The following is a 23336-nucleotide window of genomic DNA, read 5'->3' as shown; positions in this document are numbered from 1 at the left end:
CCTGTTAGCATGGGTAACGCCCCCTAAACACTATGTAGGTTTGATGCAGTGTATAAAGACTGTTGCCACATGGCTGATATTGGAGACATGACACCAAAAAATGTTGTAAGAAGAAGGATTGATGTAGGCTTCTTGTTAAATAAACATAAAGAAAGTAAATGGGATTTCAAGGAAATGTGTTGAAGTACTTTTGATACTTCGGCACATTTCCCTGAAGTCACATTTACTTTCTTTATTAAACAAGAAGTTCACGTGCAAAAAGGTTTGAATACATTTAATTCATCAAAATAATTACGATACTTAAAAGGAAAAGCAGCAAGTCCTCATACATACATGAGAAGCTGGAACCATGAAATGTTGCCAATTAATTGATTGTTTTAGCTGTACTTGTATACTTTCATATGGTTTGTGCACAGAAATCTTATTAATGGTAGTGAAGTAAAATGTACAATAATTCTCTCTGAAGTGAGGTACAGTTAAAGTGGAAAGTGGATGAGATAAAAAAAATACTCTTGTAAAAGTTCCTCAGATTTGTACTTAAGCACAGTACTTGAGTAAATTACTCAGTTACATTCCAGCACTGGTCAGCAGAGGGATGCAAAGTAACTGAAATTTCAGTTAGTAGGATCAATGGAACAAGTATAGTAGTATTTCTTTAGCCCTGGGATGTAATTATCCAGTCACTTACACTACTTAAATTTGATTATATGATATTCATGATTTTTTAAAAAATGTTCCTCAAAGTTTTTTTCCTCGCTTTGGACAAACATTTTGTAGATTGCGAAAACAAGATGACTTTCTTTTAACTTGGTAAGAGTGCTTTCAACCAGTCATACATTTTTTTCCTCTTGCCTAAGAGAAGAGCCAAAATAAGAAAACATTGGTGAATCCTGCAAAAACAATAGGTACTAACAAATAAGAACAAATCATGGATACGAGCAAAAATAAGAGAAAATTTGTTCATATAACGTTTCTTGCATGAGGCCCAACATAGCATGTACTTAAACTGATACATAGTTTTTAGATGGGACTTTTTTTAGGCGGCTAAAATGCATTTTGTTGCTGAACCCCATCCACAGCAGTAAATTGCTTAGCTTCTGTGTCATACTTAAGTCTGCTGGGGGCGTGCCGACTAACATCTACTGAATGTAATATACTGTTTACAGATAAGTACCTCATACAACTTCAATAAATCTTAACTATCCCTTTAATGCCAGACAACAACATGGTAAAACTAAAACAAACATCTGATGCGTAGCACTGTTTGGACAGGACACAATACTATGTGAATTATTTAACAGGTACAGTACTACAGAAACAGTTACAGTAGCAAAATGCAAACCTTTAGTCCTCCTTATGTTCACTGATGGAATATCCCCAAAGAGTTATCACAAAATCGTGACACATAGTCCTTCTTGATTTGGGTAAAGCAGAAATGAACCTTCCCTGAATAAAAAAAAAGTGGACATACAGTATCTTACAGTAACATAGTACAAAGTGTGCTCTTTCTTTTCAAGACAAGTTTCAGTGTATTCATAGCAAGTGTAATAGAAAAAAGGAGTGTTTCTGTCATAGAGAATCAGAGGTGAATTCTTTTGACTATTTACAGTAAAATTGTGTTTTCATGGGCCATTTAAACAGGAACTGCATGAAGGAGTCATTGTAAAAACATTTAAAAACTACTCACTAGTTTATTGTGAAACAGTGATAGCTACACATTTGCTAAACTCTACATCCATATTTTTTAGCCCTTCTATTCGCTATACATCTTTTTTTGTATGTTAACAGGATTGGCGATATGAGCATTAAAGAAAAGAATTGGTGTACTATACTATGAAATCCTGTGAACATTTCTTTCATCAAAACCAAACAGGTCTTTAGCTAGGTTTCTTTATATACAGTATATATGATTTCTAAACACCCTTAAGACAGGGTTAAAGTGGGAGAGAACATAAATATTTTCATTCTAGAACTTAAAACATACAAAAGGAATAAAGACAGGAATGTTAATAGAAATATTAAATTCAATTTTAAAAAATCGTAACGTGCTGTATTTTATTTCAAATATTTTTTTGCGATTGTTTCTCAGGTTGTGATATGGAGGTAGGGGTGCAAACTCTCACATACATCTGTTTGAACCAGTCCAGCTTTGAAGTGTCTTTACAAATGATTATGTGAACTATAAAGCCACAGTACAGTACACTACAGTAACTGCTGATTTAAGCCTGACTTTTAGAGCGCCCCAGGGACGACATTTCTCTGGAGGGAACCGGAGATGCTAAACTGCTATCAGATTTCGGGGTTTTAGGACTCATTACTGGGGTTCTCCATTTAGGGGTGAGTTTGTTGATCTGGCTGTTAGCTGCTGGACGATAAAACCAGGTCTGGCTCCTTGGCCCCTTCCTGCCCACTGTTGTTGTGTCCACAGTTCCCCGTCAGCTCTGGGAAGAGGCTGGTCCGAGCAGAGTGATTTGGGGAGCCCGGAGTCGGACTCATGCCTGGCCTCTTGGGAGGGATCGGAGGAGGGTGCATCCTCTCTGAGCGAGGAGTGAGGGGGGAGCGGATGCCCGGTGATAGAGGCCCTGACGAAGGCGATCTCCCCCCAGGAGGAGATGCTGCTAGGTTACGGTAGTCTGTACCGAACGGAGAGCTGCTGATTGGCGCCAGCTTGACGCCAGCCTGCTGGCTGGTGAAGCGGGACAACACCTGAGTGACAGTGTTGCGGGCCAACTGCTTAGCTGAGCTGTGCTCCAGTGGGGGAGGGATGGAAGAGGTGGTGGGGGAGAGGTCCCGGGGGGAAAGAGGGCCACCATGCTGCTGCTGCTCCAGCTCCGCCTGGCTCTGGAACTTGTGTCTTGCAGCCTGGAATCGCTGGTTGACACCGGCCTGGTAGGAGGACTGATGGAAGCCTGGGCTGCCCAAACGCTTGGCAAGAACAGGGGAGGAAATGGGGGAAGACGAGAGGGAAGAGGAGGCTGTGCTGGAGGGAGAGTGAGGGTGAGGATGAGGGTGAAGAGGGGAATGCAAAAGTGCTCCTCCCCCATTCTCTATCACCCCTCCATTTTCTGCTCCTCTCCCCTCCTGTGTCGGCTCTGTCTCTTTATGATGGCCGTTGATCTTTGACTGTGAGGACGATTTCGGAGTGACAGTTACCTTTCCATCAGGCTCTGTCTGAACAGAGGTGGACACCACCATATTCTTGGAAACTGATGCTTTCCCCTCTGTCGCAGCCTCCTTTACCTCTTCTTTACATCCCCCAGTTTTTGCCAACCTCTTCCTTAGCTCCTCCAGCTGTCTCTCAAGCTCCCTGCTCCTCTCCTCCTCTTTGCTGATCCTGGCTTTCATCTGCTCTCTTTCTGTGTCAAACTCCACCAGCTGCCTCTCAGATCTGGCCTCTAGCTGAGCTGCCCTGCTCTTCTCATCTTCAAGAACCCCCCGGAGCTTCTCCAGGGCACTGGTCTCCTCCTGGAGCAAAGTGCGAAGTTGAGAGACCCTCTGAGCCTCCTCCTGTGCCTGGCTGCTGGCTCTCTGGAGCTCCAGAGTCAGATTTGAGGAGAGCTGTTGCTGCTGGGACAGTGACTCCTCCACCTGGCTCACTGCCTGTGCTTGTTCCTTCTCTAACTTGACCACTGTTGCACGCTCCACTTCCAACTAGAAAGAGAGGGAGAGATACAAGTCAAGGCGAGGCAGCTTTTCTACGTTTGACCACAAGGAGGCAAAAGAACACCGCTTTGCTACTTGAGATCCAACACAGGATAAGAAACTTTACCTTTTTTTAAAAAATACAATTGTTTTTCCAGTAGCATTCATGATAGTGGCTTTAGTCACTCCTTCTTCCATTTAAATAGCTCATTTTGAACAGATTAAGTGGTATAAAATATGTATTCTATATTTTTTGGGGCTCAATTCCTGTTTCTCTGGCACTTTCCATCTGCTTATCCACATCTACTACAATATGTGTCATCTCAGAGTCAGAGGAGACAGAGAGAAAAGCAGATAAAAGTTTGAGACAAAAGGCAAAAAGCAACTTAAGAGGCAATGACCCCAAAAAAATCTAAAAATTACCTGAAAATTTGAAAAAAAAGAAAAAGAAAGTAAAACCTAAGTAAAAGCAAAAACAAACAAAATAAACAAGGGAATGACCTGAAACATGTGCTTAAAAATACTAATAATGATGCAAAATAATTTAGATAGATATATAATTAGAATAATTATAAATATCTTTCTAGCATTTTTCCCTGGCTTCTCCTAAAATAATTTTCCTTATCTTCTAGTTTCTTGCATCTGGCGGAGCAGTTCTTGCCAAGTTGCTCACTGCCTTTTTTCCCATTTTTAAAAAAAGAAATAAAACCAGATTTCGAAGGTTTAAATACTTTAAATACACAGCAAAAGAAAGGTGATGTTGATCCAGGATTGAAAGGGTTAAATAATTATTTGCTTGCTAGGCACATTATGGAAAGTTCAGTTTGCCATGAGGTCATCGGACAGTGACCCTGCAGCTTTAAACCTTTGATGAGTAACATGTGGAAATGGGAGGTGATGAAATACAATCTAGTGTGTGTGATTAGTGTACAGAAAAACAACAGCGGCAGGAAAGCCTGAGGAAGACTGAGAGACACTCAGGAACTCTTTCTTACATAAGACCCTTTGCAAACTTTGTATAGTGGCAGATTGTGTGTGTTCACAGTGCGTGTGTGTGCGCACCAGCTGACCTTGCATTAGACATGGACATCCATTATCTCAGATTTCCTGAGGCCATAAAGCCACATGGCTGTTGGACAACTAAACAATGGTCTCTTCCTCCTCTGTTTCCTATGGAACAGCCCTGTGCTTGTGCATACGGCTGCCTGTGTGTGTCTGTACTTTCAACAGGCCAAACCCTCTCCACCCTACCGAGTTACACAATGGAAGTGCACCGATGCTTTCCTGCTCAGTCGCTTGGTTTTAAATCACAACTGCCACTGTGAAGGAGGACACTGTGCAGACAGGCAGAGGAGCGGGAAAGAGGAGGAGCGCAGGGAGGGAAAGGGAAACAGAAATATCTCTTCCACCAGATGTGCTCGTCCATCAGCAAGCGAGAACTGTGGTCTTCTACCAACTTACCAAACCTACATACACACAGTGCAACAGCACATGCACACTTTCTATCTTTTAGACGTCACTCATACCTGCAGCAGCAGTTTGTCTCTTTCTGTCTGCAGCATGAAGGTGAAATCATCGCTGTGCGCAGACTCCTGGGCACGCCGTCGTTTCTCCTCCTCCAGATCAGCTATCATCTATCAAACAACGGAACAATGAAATCACGTCACATGCAGACAGGATTCTTGTTGCAGGATTTAGCGCATGAATTTGACAAAATTCAGAAACTTTCATTTATCTTTCTGAGAAGTTTCCTGACCAATAAGCCACATCGCAGAACCTCTATTACATTACAAGGTTTTTTACAGTTGAGTAAATTCTCTACAGCTCACTCAGAGACTCAGTCTACACGTTGAGTGTTTATGGGCTTTGCTGTGATAAAGCTCTATATCCCCTCTCTAAGCACTGGGTGCGGCTGCTGTCTGTCTGCCTCACTCCCCCAAGCCGAGTCGGCAGGGGACACACAGAGACAAATAGACACACGCATACATTCACACACACAACAAGCCTATTGTACAAGTGTGAGCCCCACTGTAACACTGGCTGGGTGCTTGCTGCATCGTCCAGACACGCAAATCTGAAATAAAGACGGGTGAGCTGTAGAACTCGCTGAATGCATGTTCACGACTGTATTACTTACCCTCCTGTGTCTGCTCTCTGCAGCAGCCAGCTGTCCCATCATCCTCTCCTGCATCCGCTTGCAGTGAGCCATAACCAGTTTAAGCACAGCCAGAGGGTTTGGGCCCACCGCCCGGCCCTGCAGGTGTGTGTGAGGCTGGGTGAGCGTGTTCTGGCGCTCCGCTGACTCGCTGTCCCGCTGCAGGGCCAGAAATGGATCGCTGAGATCATACTGGCCATATCGCTCCTGGACGAAAGCGTCTCTGTGCTGAGCCTGGACACACACACAAACGTAGCACGCATGTAATGGTACTGTTTGATTGTTCCAATAACAGCTGCTGTTATCATTAAATGTTATCATTAAATCTACCCATGAGCTGTGTATGTGTTTAATGCCTACCTGTGGGTTACAGGGGAAAACAATGAATACATGTCAGTGTACATGTTCAATCTCGATTGAGCAGAAAAAAATGACCAGTGTGTCTGTGTGTGTCAGTATATGGACGTGATATGTTGGTGTCTCTTTTTCAAACTACAGAGCAGGAAAAAATGTGTGAAGAAGATAACATGAGGCCCAGCTGTCAGCGCCAAGAAAAACACAAAGTAACACATCACAAACATTCTGTACGAAGAGGTTGACTTCTATGTTTCATATCATCATCGAACATAGACTCAGAAGTGAGCGTATGTGTCCATGTGTGCAGGAAATCTGTGTGAAGTGATGTTATTGTCAGTGTGAGCACAGGCAGATGGTCTTTCCCCTCAACCCAAACACAAAGAGGTGAGGCGCAGCGGTCCAACCCCCACCAGGGGCAGATGTTAACTCCTCCCCTGGGATGCAGGGGTGAAGAACCGAGCCATGAAATCAAACACACACACACACGCGCGCACACACACACACACACACACACACACACACACACAGAGCTGTTTCTAATGAAGAGGTTCGATGATGCTTAAACCAAAAACACAATAACTGAATAAAAGTGAACGCACACTTGTTTAAAGGCAAAATTGAAGAACTGTAAAACTGAGAAAATTAAGCAGGCAACTAAAGTAGTTTTCATATATCATACACTATGCAGACTTGTTTGAGAGAAACGGGCTGGAATGACAAGCGATGAAGTGACACGCGATAGAGCCTTGTTGACCTCTCTCCGGTCAGCCTGATATACCATCGGGAGGTCTCATTAACTACATACAGTGAGTATGTTCAAGTTCTGGAGGCATGCAGGGTCAGCTGGTGCTGCTAGTGACGTAAGCACAAGCCACAGGGTTTGCTCCACGTGCCCTCGAGACACCCGTCGCTGTCTCCCCATGCAGTCATCATCAGACACCCCGGTCCTCTGGCCCCCTTCGCCTCCCTGCCCAAACATGCATGGCACTGCATTCCTCTGCCTGTTCATCATTTCTCAGAAAAATGCCTCTCTCAACTTCCGCCTCTCTGTTTGCCTCTTTTTCTCACACGCGCTCTCAGACTGTGGCAGCGCACACACGCACACACACACCCTGAGGGCATTAGTAAGGAGGTTGTATTTGAGGCTCTTTCTCTGACTGAACAAAGAATGCGACCCTCAGTGAAGAGATTACAGGGACTTGAACAAAGACACTGTCTCCATGCCTTCACTCTTATGCACTGTCTCAATGTCTGACATTAAAAGCTTCAATGTGTGAGAGTATGTATGAGTGTGTGTGTGTATTACCCCTGTGTTTTACCCCCCCCTTTTTTTGTGTGTGTAAGCCAGTGTGATTACCTGAGGCTGTGTGCATGTGTTTGTGTGCTGGGCTTTGAAATAAAGCTATAAAGCTTCCTCATCTAGCTGGAGACAAAACTGCAGCTTCCTGAGTTAAATAACTGTTCAAACAGACCATTAAGGGCTGGGCTGAGATTGGATGGTGTGTGTGTGTGTGTGTGTGTGTGTGTGTGTGTGTGTGTGTGTGTGTGTGTGTGTGCGCGTGTGTGTGTGTGTGTGTGTGTGTGTGTGTGTGTGTGTGTGTGTGTGTGTGTGTGTGTGTGTATGTAGCAGTCCCAGCCTTGAAGCTGGTCTCCTGTGGTTTTCTAGGGATAGTTCTGATCATAATGACAGAGTTTGCCTTCCTTTATGAGAGGCCACGACAAGCAAACCCTTGCTGCTGCAAAGCTCTAATTTTGGTTTCACTATCGATGAGAAATGTTTCTACGTCATAGGAAGGAATATATTACATGCTATTGATTCTCTGTTTTATAATCAATAAGTAATTTGCATTAAGTTTGTAAGAATTCCTCGATCAATGTCATGCAGTGCAGGTATTGAAACGTGTGCTGCAGCTTGTTTGAGCCTTGCCTTCTTTAACAGCTTGTATCCTCTAATGCATACCTGCAGCTGTAATGAGGTGTGAAAGACAACCTGATGCTTTTAACCTGGAGAAATTCTCTGTCTCTGTCAGTTACCTAAAGCCTCAAGGCACAATCATGTCCTTGTGTGAGCTGAAAAGAGCCAGGGAGTCCTGTTACCTTGGAGAGCCTCTGTAATGACTGTCACACAATGAAGTCAGCAGCTCAAGAGTGGAATTGGGTGCATATCTCCAGTTACAAATGTGCAGTTTAGCCCTTAATCTTATTTGTGAATAACACACTGCGGATAAAAAAAAATGCAATTGCTGTTAAAATGAGAATTAACACATATGCATGCATACATTTTTATGCGTGTGCATCTATGAGCATGCAGCTGGGATGTGTTTCCGCACACCATGCTGTGTAGGGTCTTAGCATAACTGGCTGTCTCCTGGGTAACATCTCAAATCCAGAAGCTTTGCAGTGGGGGCTATGGAAAAATATGTGTTCCTGGTGAAGAACAACTAGACACACAGAGACAAAAGGACAGCAGGACTAGACCTGTCAGAAATGAAAAGCTTCTTTTGTGGAACTTAAGGAGTCCAGTGCAAGCAACAAGAGGACAGCGGACAACGCATCGGTATGCTCCAACATTTTACTTTTGTTAATTTAGTGTATGAGGTTATCTTTTAGTTCTATTCTGTAATATAAAACCCCAAAAGGAGTTAATTTATTTAAAATTAATGTGCAGTGCAAGAGACACTGGCCATGGAGACTGGCCGACACAGTCAGACAGAGAAGACAGGCTGTCTCAGCTCTGTCCACAGAGAGTAGTGAAGACAATAAGTGAAGATAATATAAAAAATGATGTTTTTGGCTTTTTGTTGTTTGTTTTGTTTTGTTTTGGGAACTGCTTTGACAATAACATATATCTGTTCAAGCTAATAAAGCTATATAAATTTGAAAAATTTGAATTTGAGAAGCACAGTGTTGGATAATTGTCTAAAAAGAAAAAAAGGGACAGGCTAAAATGTTAAATAAAGAACAAGAACAAAAGACGACAGTAGGTCAGCTGCAGGCCCTCCGGTGTTGGATCCTGTTCAGATTTATGTCGCTGGCTTCAGTGTTTTGTTGGATGAGGATGTAAGACTTTAGCAGTGCAGTTTTTCTCCCTGGTAAGCGGACAGCTACTCTGCTCCACTTAATAGTGGAGAAGGACATATAGTCAATGGGCCACTTGTCAGCTGTGCTGAATAACAGGCCTTGGCAGGTGAGAGGTATCTGTCCGCTGGCAGTCACATCTGATTTAACAGAGCTGGTGAGCCTGCAAACTCAAACAGACACAGCGGGCTCTGACCCATTTTGTTAGTGCTGGTCATTAGAGCATTAAGAAATTACAGAACAGTCTTCCACAAATGCAAATGGGAAAGTGAGACAGGCAAAATAAAAGCTCCTGCCTGTCGTGCATTACTTATCAATGAAGACTCAATTTAATCATTTGCCTTCTTCTATTAAACCAGCTCTTTACGCTGACCACATTTCAGCAGTGTGCTCAGAGGTCACCAGTTAAGAAAATGTAAACAATTACCGTCAAAAATAATATCATATCCTATCCCGGCTGGTTGAGCACTAGAAATGGAGTTTGCTGTGACAGTCTGCTGCTGGGGAATAATGACTAGCTAATCAGCCAATAAGGACAACATGATCATTATCTGTATAACACTTTGATAGCATAAGAGTATGTAGTATTGTCTCGGGAGAGCCCAAATTCTCATGTACCTACCTAAAGCTGTATTAATTGATTTTGGCCACTTGCAGGCAGAAGAACTGTACAACAAGTTAAAAGGCAATTGTTTGACAACTGTAGGCTGTAAAACCAAAATAATAATTTTCAGGATGCTGTGAGTCTCAAAGAGAACCTTTAGCGCCAGAGAGTTGGGTGATAATTATCTGTGGGTATGACACTAGAAGTGCCCCAATTCACATTTCACTATTATAAGAGCCTTATGTCCTGACGTCTCTTACACATACTCTCATTAAAGGGGAACACCAAATTAATCATTCCAATATGTTATTTCCATGGCCTTGGCGAGTTCAATCAATAATTGTGAACATGAGCTACTTTCTCTCAAAGCCAGAAACCAGAGAAGTAAATCTCAAACTTGTGATGTCGTTAGATATTAGGTCTGGAGCCGACTCCTTGGACAATGACTGAGAGCCTGATTTTGTGGACTTACAGAATTTTATTTGTTTTCTTTTTTTGGGGGGGATAATCAAATAATTTTTATTTCATTGCAGTGTTCTCAGTTCTGAAACAGAAAATGTACCCATACACTCAGGAAGTTCCCCTGGGTGCTCTCAGTGTCATCAAGAACGTGTTTCCTAATTCACTGTCTGTGAAGCAGCTTCAGACTTTATACTTGATGACATCAAAAAATTGAGTTTCAGCACTCAAGTTCTAAGATTTAGGAGAGAGTTTTTCATGTTTACTAACATTTTTGACTGTCCTAGACCACAGTGATTTTGAAAATGGGCATAGCTCACCTTTATGTGATGTGAGAACACTGTCACAGGTGTACTGTTGCACTGACAACAATAGCAGTACCTGGTTTGGGCTCTCATTTACATTTACTGAGAAAACACTGAGGTTGGACAGAATGTCCTCTGAGGTTAATCAGTATTGGAAATGAGTAACCAGTGAGTATAAGTCATTTGCACACTCTGCTCTGCATCATTTATATCATCGCCAGCTTTGTTAAAATAGATCAAAAATAATGACCAATTAAAAAACAGTCAAAGAATTTTACTACAAATCAAAATTGAGCATACATTACGCATAAGGCAAGCCATATCAATTTAAAAAAACAGAACATAGAGTCTCACACAGACAGTACAGAGATCACAGCAGAGAGAGAGGGAGAGGGAGACAAAGCTTTCAAGAAATAAGTACATCTTAGGTCAGAAAAGTGCTTTTTTTTCCCCAGATTTAGAAGCACAACATGTGGGGCCCCAATACAATGGCTGCAATTTTGGAGAGAAAGAGAGAGAGGAGAGTGAGAGAATGAGAAAGAGAGAGAGAGAGAGAGAGAGAGAGAGAGAGAGAGAGAGAGAGAGAGAGGGAGAGAGAGATGAGATTTTAAGTGTGTGCTTTTTGAAGTGCCTGCTAAGGTGTGTGCTTAAGGCTCAAGCCGTATCCTCCACACCTCCCACCCACATATTAACCACAGATGGCACTAAGATAACTGAGGAGACGCCACACAAAGCCTCACTTTACTTTATGGGCCGTGCAACGAGACAACTTCCAAGTAATGTTTAACTGCCTCAGATGCTATCATCAGTGAATAGTGATGAAACATAGGAGCAGGTGCTCTCACCCTTTGGTCAGGCAGTGCTTTTGGAGAGGCATAACATGTCATAAGGGTGGAACAAGGAAGTGCTCCTGCATTTCTTGAGTCAAAAATCAAACTCAGACATTGTACCAATCCCGACACAAGCACAAACTGCATTAAGAAAGCAGTGATTTTTCTTATCTCATCCTCATTATTCCGTCTGTAACAGGCAAATACTATCTTGTTTAGTGCAAATAGAGGCAAAGGGTGGAGCTCATGACCATTAAAGATATGTCCGGTCCCTTATTTTCAAGCTGGGTCTAGTAAAGAAAGGCTGCCATTAAAAAGCATTTTAAGGGACTGTACTTTATTTAGCAGAGTAAGGGGAAGGCTGAGGTGCAACTTCATTTTTTTATATATAAAAATATGATATATGATCAAATTTTTTTTACACACACACATATACATATATATATATATATATATATATATATATATATATATATATAGTACACACACACACACACATTCACTGCTGAAGTTGCTAACCACTAGACAGAAGAAGGTAATTTCACTTTTCATTTTAAAGTTGCAACACCTTCACAAAATTAACAAAATACAGCTACATTTTAAGATGTAGGAAAAAAATTTAACAATTAGATAAACATAAATTAAGATTAATAGTTATACATTCCTTTGTCTTTCACGGTTTCCAAGATAGTATTGATCAACTTGTAAGATTTTACAGCAAACCTGTTTTTAATCATAAAAGTAAGGTAAGATCAGTCACTTTGATGTCATCTCTGCATTTTCAGGTCAGGGAGCTTCACTCTCTCGGGCCTCGGGCCGTTGATATGGAAGCACTTCCCTGACATCACTGACCAGTCTGCATTACAGACTTATATTAGGTTTGCTTTTAAGGGCACTCTCTGTGTAATTTCTGTTCTTTTTTATCGCATTTTCCCCTTGACAATCTTGATAACATGACCAAATTGGGCAGTGATTCTTTTAGAGGAGCAGAATATACAATCTTATCAGAATAGCACATTCTGGCCTGGCCCTATTGTTTTATGGAGCCGGGAAAAGACGTCATCTTGTAAAAATAGACAAAGCATTTTAGGATTACAGGATATGACATCATATGGAAAACAAAACAGGCTCTACTGAGCATGACTGCAACGTTGTTACCACACTTGCCTGGGTTAACAAAAACAGTTCAATCCATTGTCAAGCAGCAATATTTGTTTCCCAGCCACACTGACTCAATACCACAAAGTGTTAAACAAAAAGCTGAATCAGACCTGAGAAATATGTCACAAGTTAGTCTCCCGCTGTATTTACGTAGTGTCTCAAAAGTATACAAGAACAATCAAGGGCTGACTTTAGAGCTGAGGATTTAAAGGGCAGGTGCGGGTTTGTTTTCATATCTTTAACAGACATTCCTTTGAGCTACTGAGAATTTGCCCTGTGCTGGATTTACGCCATGATCACCCGACTGAAAGAGGATAATAATAGCATTAGTTTCCTTACAGATATAGACAATCATAAACTCAATAGATGCGCCACTCCTGCTGGAATGCAGGACCTGTTTCTGGTGTCACGTTCTCAGGAATCTTCCCTCTAGTAAAACTGCTTATCTGTTTCCTTAGTGATGAGAGTTAAAAGCAGTACAGTCAAGAAACTGTAGAGACATTTCCCAAAGATGACGCCAACTTACAAGTAAGCACAATACGATTCTAAGTTTTTAGGGGTTTCGGGTGAAGGAAGGGTTAAAAAGGCCCCTGAATGTGGTTGTCCCTAGCAATCTACAGGCATCCCAAGTACTTGCTGCTGAGAGGAGGAAATATTTAAGAAGTGGCAAGGATTCAAGAGCCTCCTCTACCTTTCTCAACCGTCCTCACATATCAGCAGATACTTAATATCAAACGGCTTGGTTCAGGATCGGGGGCAAAAAAAACTTGATGAGGACATCCTTACCTAAAACATTATTGTTCACTGTAGCTTTTGAATATAATTTAAATGTTCTCTTAATGTATTGTTTGTCATGTATTTCTATGTCCCTGTAAGGCACGTTGTATTACCTTTTGTCTAAATGCTGCTATTTAAATAAACTTTCCTAATCAATATTGACACACAGTTTAATTAATGCAGCACGTGGGTTGACAACAGTGAGAGGACAGCTAGAGAAAAACACTGTGGTACATCAGGATCCACGGAAAACAATCACAGTGGGGAAAATGAAAAACGACAAAGACAGACAAGCAGAACACTGAGTTCCTGGGTGCCAAATCAATGCACAGACACAAAGCTCAATATTAGACACATTGGCCCACTATCAATCAGTACCTGATGCTGCCCGCTGCAGCCACATGTCTATACACAGTCTGCCTTAATGCGGACCACTAAGTAAAACTGGTCTACAGGCCCCCAGTGGGAACGAGGGAAGTCAGTGATTTGAGCCTACAACTCTGTACATCCTTTCCACAATAAACACTGCAGCCTCTAACTGGCCCACCAGAGACCACTGTGGCGTGTGTGTGTGTGTGTGTGTGTGTGTGTGTGTGTGTGTGTGTGTGTGTGTGTGTGTGTGTGTGTGTGAGTGAGTGGGCAGACAGGACATGGGTCATGGTCAAACATGAAAGACCCCCCGTAATGTGACTGTGTGTGAGGAAGAGAGATGAGAGAAGGAGGAAGAGGAAAAAAAAGCAGTATAGATGGAGATACGGGAAAAGGAATAAGTACAGACAGCAAGGCGACTTTGCCCTGAGGGGAATGACTTTGTGTGTCAAGTTTGGGGCAAACCCTGCGTGCATCAGATCTGGACAGTAGTGAATGAAGTACCTGAAAGCCTTTAATTGAGTAAAAGTACAGATATCGTACCAGCAAATGACTTTGGTAGAAATTTAACTCACTTATTAGAATATTACTTTTGTAAAAGTCTTAAAGTATCTGATATTTACTGTACTTCAGTATTAAAAGTAATTTTATAATATTTAATGGAATTAAGGATTGAAAGTAAAAGTACAAGTAAATGCTGTTAATAAAAGAGAAAGCGGCCCAGAATTTTGAGAACTTTGACAATACTTGGTAACATACACCGCCTTAAAAACAGGGCCTGTAATACACTTGAAAAAAAACAAGGTCTTTTTTAAGACTTGAAGGATTTAACCCTTTCAGATCTGGTCAATGTTGCTTTCTTTGTGTTGCGTTCACATGCCTTTCACTAAGGCTCAACAGATTATCAGCCTGGCCAACTACTGGGGCCAGTATTTTATTTTATTATTTTATAATTATATATTTACAACTACCTTACAGATTTATAATCATTTCTGGCATTTGTTTAGGTCATTTCTTTTTTTTTTGTTTGTTTTTAACTTTCCTTTTTTTTTTTTTGCTTTTTTTTAAGATCATTATTTTGTTTTTGGTTTTTGTTTTTTACTAATGTCTCACTTATTTCTGGGTCACTTCTTCAACTGCTCATTGCCTTCCTCCCATGCTTTTGACAAAAATTAAGCCACTTTGCTCAGGTAACGAAGGGTTAAAGAAATCCATTCTTTTTTATTTGTCTGTTCATCCCCTCCTCCTGTCTTCCCTCCCCTCCTGTCTTTTGTAGAAAGTAACTACAATGCTTTGGGGGAGAGAAGTGGAGTAAAAGAATACATTTTATTTAGGAAATGTGGGGTAAAAGTGAAAGTTTACAGAAATAGAAAAGCTCAAGTAGAGTACAGGTTCTCAAAAACACGTATGTACTGTACTGGAGTAACTTATTTAGATTACAACTCTGGATCTGGACAACTGCCACCTACGATGTCGCTGAGCTGGTGCGGTTACATTGGTTTCCCCTCAGGCTCTGACACTGAAATTCTCTCATGATTGCAGCTTTGCTTTCTTGCTAGATGATCTTCACTATCAAGGCCTGTTTATTAGAACAAAACAGTCATGGCTGCTACTTGTCCTCATCTCAACCCCAATCACTGTTTCAGACAATGATTCAAGCATTCAGGATCTGAGGAGCTTCATCCAAGCATGGAGCAGCTGCTGTGGTCATGAGTGTGAAAAGCAGCCGCGGGCACGGAGAGAGCCAATCAGACAAGACTTAAACACTGCGAGGCATTGTAGCTGAAGGAAGGCTATGCTCTTTCACTTGAATATGAATGAATGAGCTGCACAGAACTGAGGATTTAAGGTTGATGTTGGAAAATCTCTGGGATGCTGTTCACAATGTGCTCATGGCTGATTCAAGCTGTCCAAGTGGACAATGTAGCTTAAAATATTCAAGGCTTGTCTGCGATGCACTTCGCATTAATGCAAATTTGTCTTCGACTGCCTTGACAGACTGCTATGGTGTCTCCGTTGTCCATTTAGTGTTTAAAACACAGTTGGATACAGCTGGTTTTCCAAGAGCCAAACAACTCTCACAAGGATCTAATGTGTGTAACTGAGGCAGAGTGCCAAACAGCCACCAAAACTTTGTTTCTGCTCAGCAGCAACGGGAGTTTCCCAGATTACAACAACTGTGAGCACAAATAGTTACTAAGGACACATTTGACAAACACCAGGTATGAACTGCAGTCTGTCTGAACTGGGTCTAGACACAATGTGGACATATTCAGGTCTGACTAGATCTTAAAATAAAAGAAAAAAGTAAAGACGAGAAACACAGATTTCAACTGGTCTGACCAGTAATAATGTTGGTGCTGGCCTGGGAAACCAGAATGACTCCTGTGCCATTGTCTTTACTAGCTCTGTTTCCTTTGTTTCCTGTTTACATACCCCCTCCCTTCTAGTTCACATTCTTTTTTGGGGGTGTAATGCTGAAACAGGTTAATTTAAGCGTCCGAGCAACGAGCATGTATTATTTAAATAAGTATTTCACTGATGGTCAGATGGTCTGTTCACAAAACTTGGCTGTCTATGCAGAAGAAAGACACAAATACTTTGAAACTGGTGCTATATGACCAGAAAATGGGAAAAGGGCCATGGCATTTGCATTCGCTCAAGAAGTAGAAAACCTACAACTACCAGACTTCACTGCGCTATATAAGACCAATAATCGCTCTCACTGTTGACTGATATAACACGAGCTTGGCTGTTCATATGAGATACGTAGTGATGCAGACACATTCAGTTTGTTGCGTACACGACAAGTCCCAAAAAACTGTGCCTACCAACAGCACAAGACAAACCCACCAACAGACAGTTATCTGAACCCTGCTACAATGTGACATTCTAGTAAATAAATAGGGCCAAACGTTGCAAAAATCTTCTTTATAATATGTTACATAAAAACACGATTCCCCCTGTAAAACACTACAGTAGATAAAACCCTTCCTGTTACTCTCTTCTATTTTTCTAGCCATAACCACATTACGTAGCTACACACTAAGTAAGCATTTTCTTCAGGGATTCAACTTCCCAACCACGGAGCAAAGAGGGCTGATGGTGGACTTACATGCAGGTTATGGAGGGTGAGTCATGTAGCTAGTGCATGGCTCACATAGCTCCGCCTTCTGCAGCTATTCGTTTTTTCTACAGGAAACAATATGGGGGCCTGCTGGTAACAAATGATCTCAAAGTACAGCTGAACAGTATGTTTCTGAAAATATTTTAGGTGAGAAATAGGCAATGCTGTTACAAAATTATTGTTCAAATATATGATAATTTTCACATGTTTGTCCCTGTTGTACCCTTTGATCTCAGATTTTTTTTGCCTTCGTTTTTACGGTACCAGAAAGAGTATGGCGCCCACTTACTGTTCTTGTATCACAGCCAAACAGAGCACTAAAATGTGTTTCTGAATGTTTTTTAGATGAGAGATTGGCAATAATACAGTCGAAGAATCTTGGTTTTTATTTGGTCAGCAGCGTCTAGTTGTACTGTTAGATCTGAGTTTGGCCTGTCTTTGAGACAGAGAGAAAGGGGCGCTTCTCTCTCTCTATCCACTTCTATACTCTTGGACGTCTGTGGTAGCAGGCATACAAAAAAATGGACGTACACTCAGTTTGAGCTGATTTAACAATATTATTTCTCAGTTATATGTGCTACAAAATGTATGTGTGGTGTTCTGTTGTGTGTCACAAGGGGATTTGTGGGTATCAGATGTAGTCACCAACTCACCCTCAGGGCATGTATGACCACATCCTGGGCCTCAAGCTCTCCCTCCAGGACACTGAGGAGAGTCAGTAGCTCTGCTCTGCTTAGAGCCTCCACATTCATCTTCTCATCCTGAGGAGACAGAGCAAGTGAGGGGGAATAGGAGACAGAGATATTTCTTACTGGTTATCTTTTATTACATAAAAGCAGCAAATGAGCTTAAAATCCTCCTGTTATAAATGGATTGATGTGTAGCATAGCACTTAGTATTGGCTTGTCTGGGTGCATTTTGTCAGTGAGTGGCACAGAGCTGACATAGGATGGGACTTGGGGTCCCATCTGTGGCCTCACTGGGTTGTGCTCAGGGTTATAAACAGGAAGTCGTTAGCATATCTGCATGTTAAGTTGCTAAGGGACTAAGGACAGTTGTTTGCTCTATTTGGTCCACACTGTGAAGATTCAGTGTGCTCCAAATAACACGAACATGAACACAACATTAGGCAAATGTGATCATTCAAAACATCTTATTTGGCACACACTATAGGTATTAGCCATCCCGCTCCACATCCACTGTATCCTGTGAATCACCAGCTAGGTCATAGGTAGTCATAGGGTCCAGACATATCGCACTTCAAACAGCTGACATCATCCTTAAAACTGAGAGAATGACAAAACGCTGTGACTTCATCTTTGGTGAAGTTGCTTTTAGGGTATTATCAGTGCCTTATAATGGTGCGGCTGCTCCTCAGAGTGTTGATTATGTGTTTGACAAGGTGTGTGTATGCTGGGAAGTCAGATAACAGCAGCTGTAATAATCAGTCTTTCTCTTACACTTTGCATCATTCTCTCTCTCTTTCTCAGTAAACTGACTTCGGATCACAAAGCTCAGTGCAAGATGCCTTATGAGTTCACAGTATGCTGTACAATATGCGAGATAAAAATCCACATATAAATGACTTTGGTGATGGGCTGTCAGCATAAATGGATAACTAAACAGGCTTACCATGCCCAAATTACCAACCAAGATACTCAAAAAGACCACACAGAGATGCAAAGAAATGGCAAAGACACCAAGGATGTCAGTTTCTGTTAATTCTGCTCTCAATAGGCTGGCACCCACTGACCAGTAACCAGCTACATCATCATAAACATGCCCACTTCCCGTTCTTCAGTCTCCATCATTCCTCGGCCACTCTGTGTGTAGGAGGGGTTGTGGAGCCTTTCTTTATTTGTGCCCAGGAGCCCATTGTCTCATTGTCTGACCATGGCTGCCAGAACAACTCCAGCAGAGGATTGTATCTTTGATGATGCAAAACTGTCTATTATGTGGGTTTAAAATCTATAGGTGTTCAATTCAGATACAATCTGCATCTGATTCTTATCATTTTCATGTTCATCAAACCATTCAGTTTGCATTTGATATGTTTCTTTATTCAGTTGTCCTGCTATTTTTCTTGCATTTGTCACCCAGCGTCTGCATTACAACAAACAAACCTCTCCTCTCCTCTTCACTACCACCGAAGGTTGAATCTCAACTGTCCTGTTTACGTTCTTGCAGCAGCGTCCACATTCCTCGGTGCAGTCTGTGGCTCACCACACATTTACAGCAAAGCAACAAAGTGTGAGTCAGTAGTCATTTATGGCTATTACCTTGTGGCCACATACCACACACTAACACACACACACACGCTTATAAGTTAGATATTAGTGTGTATTTGAGCTGCTGGCTGTTAATGTAGGCAAAACTCACCATGTGTCACCCGATATCTGTAAATTAGCTTCCATGGAAAATCATCCCAGCATTCCAGGAATGCCCTCACCATGGGAAGCATCCCTCAAGAATAACTCCCTGAATCCCGATCTGTAGCCTGCATGGTTTCAAATGGCAGTGTTGCCATTTGGCTTTGTGATTAACTAATAACTGGACTATATCTTAAAGGAATAGTATTTTTTTTGCAGTGAGGTTGTATCCATAGTCAGTGTATAGTATAGTTATGACCCCAGAAGTGGCAGGAGTGCAGAAATGGAAGCTATGCGATGCAAGAAGTGCTCAATGGATGATGTTTTTCTGTAAACTAACTTCGCCCTGGTTCCCTCATAAAAAAGCCTGAAGGATTTCAAATTGGATTTTTGATTACTACAGAAAATGGGCTCTTTGGCAAACACACATTTATGATACTTACACGTTTTGTTCAGCAAGATAATTTTCGCAAATGAACACCGCTTTCAGGTTTTTTAAAGCATAAATACAATTGCCAGAAGTAAAAAGCTATTGCTAGGTGAACAAAAACTACACTACGGCCGTGTTGCCACCACTGTGAGGCTGTAAAGCTGTGTTCAGCAGGGTTCAGCGTAATGACGTCCTGTAGTCTCATTTAGCCACTTGTTAGCCACTGTTTTTATTAAGATGCATAGAAGCTTCAAAATTCATGAGAGGTGTATTACAGATGCATTTTCTGTTGTAGAAGAAAACTTAACCATAAGACCTTAACTGCAGCTTTTCACCAAAAACCCATCCAAAAAACCCACTGACTTGGGAACTTAACGAGGGAACTTAAACTGCTAAAATCTTGATTCATGTCCAGGTTTTCGGACTCATTATTGGGCTTCTCAATTGCATTGCATTGCCGTGGACTGTGGTCAGTAGCAAATCATAGCCTATATTAGCCACTGAAAAAGTCCCACCTAAAAAATCTATAACAGAATAACAGAAGAGCTGCTGATCTATTGCTCCCTTAATCAGTTATATATTTTGTGTTATTTTTGTGACTTTGATGAATGTGCACTAACCCCTTTTAACACCAAAGTTACACAATGACACAAAAAACATAACCGATCAGTGAAGCCATACACCAGCAAGTCTTGTGATAAGCGATGTTAAATTTCTTTTTTTTTTTTCAATGGAGTCTGGCTTTGAAGAAATTTATATAACTGCTTTATTTCCCTGTCAGAAATCACTGTCTGGCATTAAGGTAAAGCAGTGAAAATACCATCAATATAGCACACACTTAAACTAATATTGATTTTTTTAGGTGGGACTTTTCTTTTTGTTGGTTAAAACACGTTTTATTGCTGACTTTATCCACAGCAGTATATTGCTGACTCCAGTCTGCTTCCCCAAACTGAGGACATGCCAACCACCAGCTACTGTGGGTAAAGCACTTGCGTTGGATAGCTTCCTCTTAGAACCTTACTTCAAAAAAAGCAGAACCATCCCTTGAACAATCTTGTCATGAGATGGTACATTTATGCAAATCAGCAAATGATTATCATGTCTGATTAACAAGTCTATACAGAACTGCATTACATCTTATTTGGCAACACTAGTCTGGTGAGTGTCAAAAATGCCTCCATGCTTGTGTTCATTCATACTCACTGTTTTCTTGTCCTTTTTTCTTTCCAGTCGTCAATCTCAGATACCAAACCAAGTCTGGGTTAAACTTCACTCATCCTGTCTCAATAACCAGTAGGCATTTCCCGATTGAATTGGAAGGTTCAGTACTGGGCCTATTGATTGGGATCATTTATTTTGACCACACGTCCGGCCCAATCCTTTGTTTATGTCGGCTATCACACAGGTGTCAAACACGGAAAGCACAATTTGCGGCAGATATTCATTAAAAAATTCATTAAAAAAAAAAAGTTAAACTTAAGCTGCTACACCACTTTAAGTGGAATTGAAATTTTTGTTGTTCATTTGTAATGAACTTTCTTTATTATAATGCTATGATAAGTGGCATTGTCACCAATTTTTATCTGTTGTGACTGAGAGTGTTAAAGTTTAGCTATCATTACTTTGAGGTGGAATTGTGATTATATTACTTATAATTGAGAGTGTTCTGTGCTGCTGTACTTTTATTACAATGCTATAATATGAACATTTGAGTTTTTGAAGACACGTTTAGTTTCTTAAACCTATGTGGATTTTTATTTTATTTTTTTAAATGCTGCACTAAATGGAAAAGAGCCTTTTATTGTTTTGTTTTTTGTTTACTTTGTTATTTTGCAAAAATGAAATAAAAACCCTTAGACATTTTCTTTCTTGTATTGCATTGCAGAGATAATAAGCTGTCAAGCATAAACAGTGGATTCATTTTTATAACTTTAAAATGCTTTAAGTGTGCATTGTGCAGCTGTATTATCCAGGTAAATACAAGTAGCCTATCAGATCGGAACTCTGTATCGGCAGATATTAATATCAAATGATCGGGAGCAAAAAAAAACCAACTTGATCAGGACATCCCTTGTAACCAGGGAGGATCTGTGATGGTTCAGTGTGTTCAAAGCAATAAAATGATCGCAGTGGTTGCTCAGGAACAGCAGAGGATCCACCTGCCGTCCTGGGCCTTTGTCTAACACAAGGGATTGTCATTATATTCCGTGTTGGCAACATTTACTTCAACTGGTAAGTGTCACAGACATCCCAGAAACACCAAATTAGCCATTTCCTATATAGATTGCCTGGAGTGATAATCGTATAATCAATAGCCTACTGCATCAATATTAACTGGAGTACTCACGCCCATTAGCCTGAAAATGAACTCAACACGAGACCAGCTGCTTCCCGGCGATTGTTACTCTTATTTTCTATCTAAATGTGTTTTTAGCATAATTGTTAAGCACACAAGTCCTACATAATTTACGGCGGCAAAGTTTCACTTACGCTGACCAGAAATAGCAAAGCACCACACAGCACGAGCAGATATCAGGTTGGGTCAGAAACCTGTCTATGGACTTTTTGCGTTTTGCTTTCTGACTGAAGACGCCCGACCAAATTGGACGCTTAATTCCTGGAAACCATGCAGCAAATAAAACACAGACATACCTTCATGCGCTCCTTTCTGGCCGCATTAATTGTTCTCCAAATCCAACAAGGAGGCACCACAACAGCATGAATCAAAGCAGCCCTCTGTCACAGGCGCTCTGAGGCGACTGTGAACAACAGACGTGCAGTGACGAGGCCGCCAGCCAATCAAAGGGGCGTAGTGCAACAATCTGACCAATAGCTGCCGAGCGTTTCGCTGGGGGCGGGGGTTAGGGCGTTCCCAGTTCTGTGGGATAAACCTCTTTGTTTCGGACGTCCAGTGTTGATTTCTGTGTCCTAGTGTGATCTTTTTCTAAAATGTTTGAGGATTTGGGCTTATGATGGCACACAACAGGTGTAATTTTACAAATAATGATAGTAGTTTCTAAATCTGAAGTGAATCAGTGCACTCCAACTGTGATTTCTGTAATCTAGAAACTGCAGTAAAATATGAATTTGATTATTTCCCCCCCTCGTATACAGGTATACCTACCTCTAGAACTCATAGAGCTAACTATTTCTTTAAAATCCCCCAAAATTGACGCCTCGCGTGGATGAGGGATTGTATTGTCTCTCATTGATTTTAACCGCCCCCTAATGGCCAAACGACATTATTGCAACCTAATGTTTCTGCTGTGTAACATATTTCAGGTTACAGTTTAGTGTATAGTCTAGTATATATATATTAACTCATATGGTCTAGCAGCTCTATGATCAAATAAATCATCCCATTTTGGACAATACTGTCACGTTGCAGTTGTAGCTTTATGATGCGTTCATAAATTAACCCTTTAGAACCTGAACATCAGTTTTATTGTGCTGCTTTCAGTCGCCTTTCAAAAGCAAAATGGCCTCAAAACCTTATACAAAACTTTACACTTTAAACATAAGTTACAGAGAAAAAAAAACACATGTTTTCTTTCTCATTGTTTTCAGGTGATTTTTTGTAACTTTTCACCAATTTCCAGCTTTTCTTTTGGGCCATTTATTTGAGATGTTCATCACCTTCTTCTCATGTTTTTGAAAGTAATCAAGCCAG

General features: G+C 41.2%; 1 protein-coding gene across 1 annotated transcript; it reads right to left on the bottom strand.

Annotated features, from left to right (window-relative positions):
• Positions 1 to 259: 259 nt before the first annotated feature.
• On the bottom strand, positions 260 to 22456 carry cttnbp2nlb (CTTNBP2 N-terminal like b). The gene is made up of 5 exons (XM_042492126.2): positions 22319 to 22456; positions 17518 to 17625; positions 5780 to 6031; positions 5169 to 5276; positions 260 to 3651 (listed from the first exon to the last, which is right to left on the bottom strand). The coding sequence occupies exons 1-5, from the start codon at positions 22322 to 22324 to the stop codon at positions 2359 to 2361; spliced, it is 1767 nt and encodes a 588-aa protein (XP_042348060.2). The 5' UTR covers positions 22325 to 22456; the 3' UTR covers positions 260 to 2358.
• Between the last annotated feature and the right edge of the window lie 880 nt (positions 22457 to 23336).

The sequence above is a fragment of the Plectropomus leopardus genome, chromosome 9, assembly GCF_026936395.1.
Source record: "Plectropomus leopardus strain MGB_pleo_1.0 chromosome 9, ASM2693639v1, whole genome shotgun sequence".
Lineage (NCBI taxonomy): Eukaryota > Metazoa > Chordata > Actinopteri > Perciformes > Serranidae > Plectropomus > Plectropomus leopardus.
This window is presented reverse-complemented; position numbering and strand designations above follow the sequence as displayed.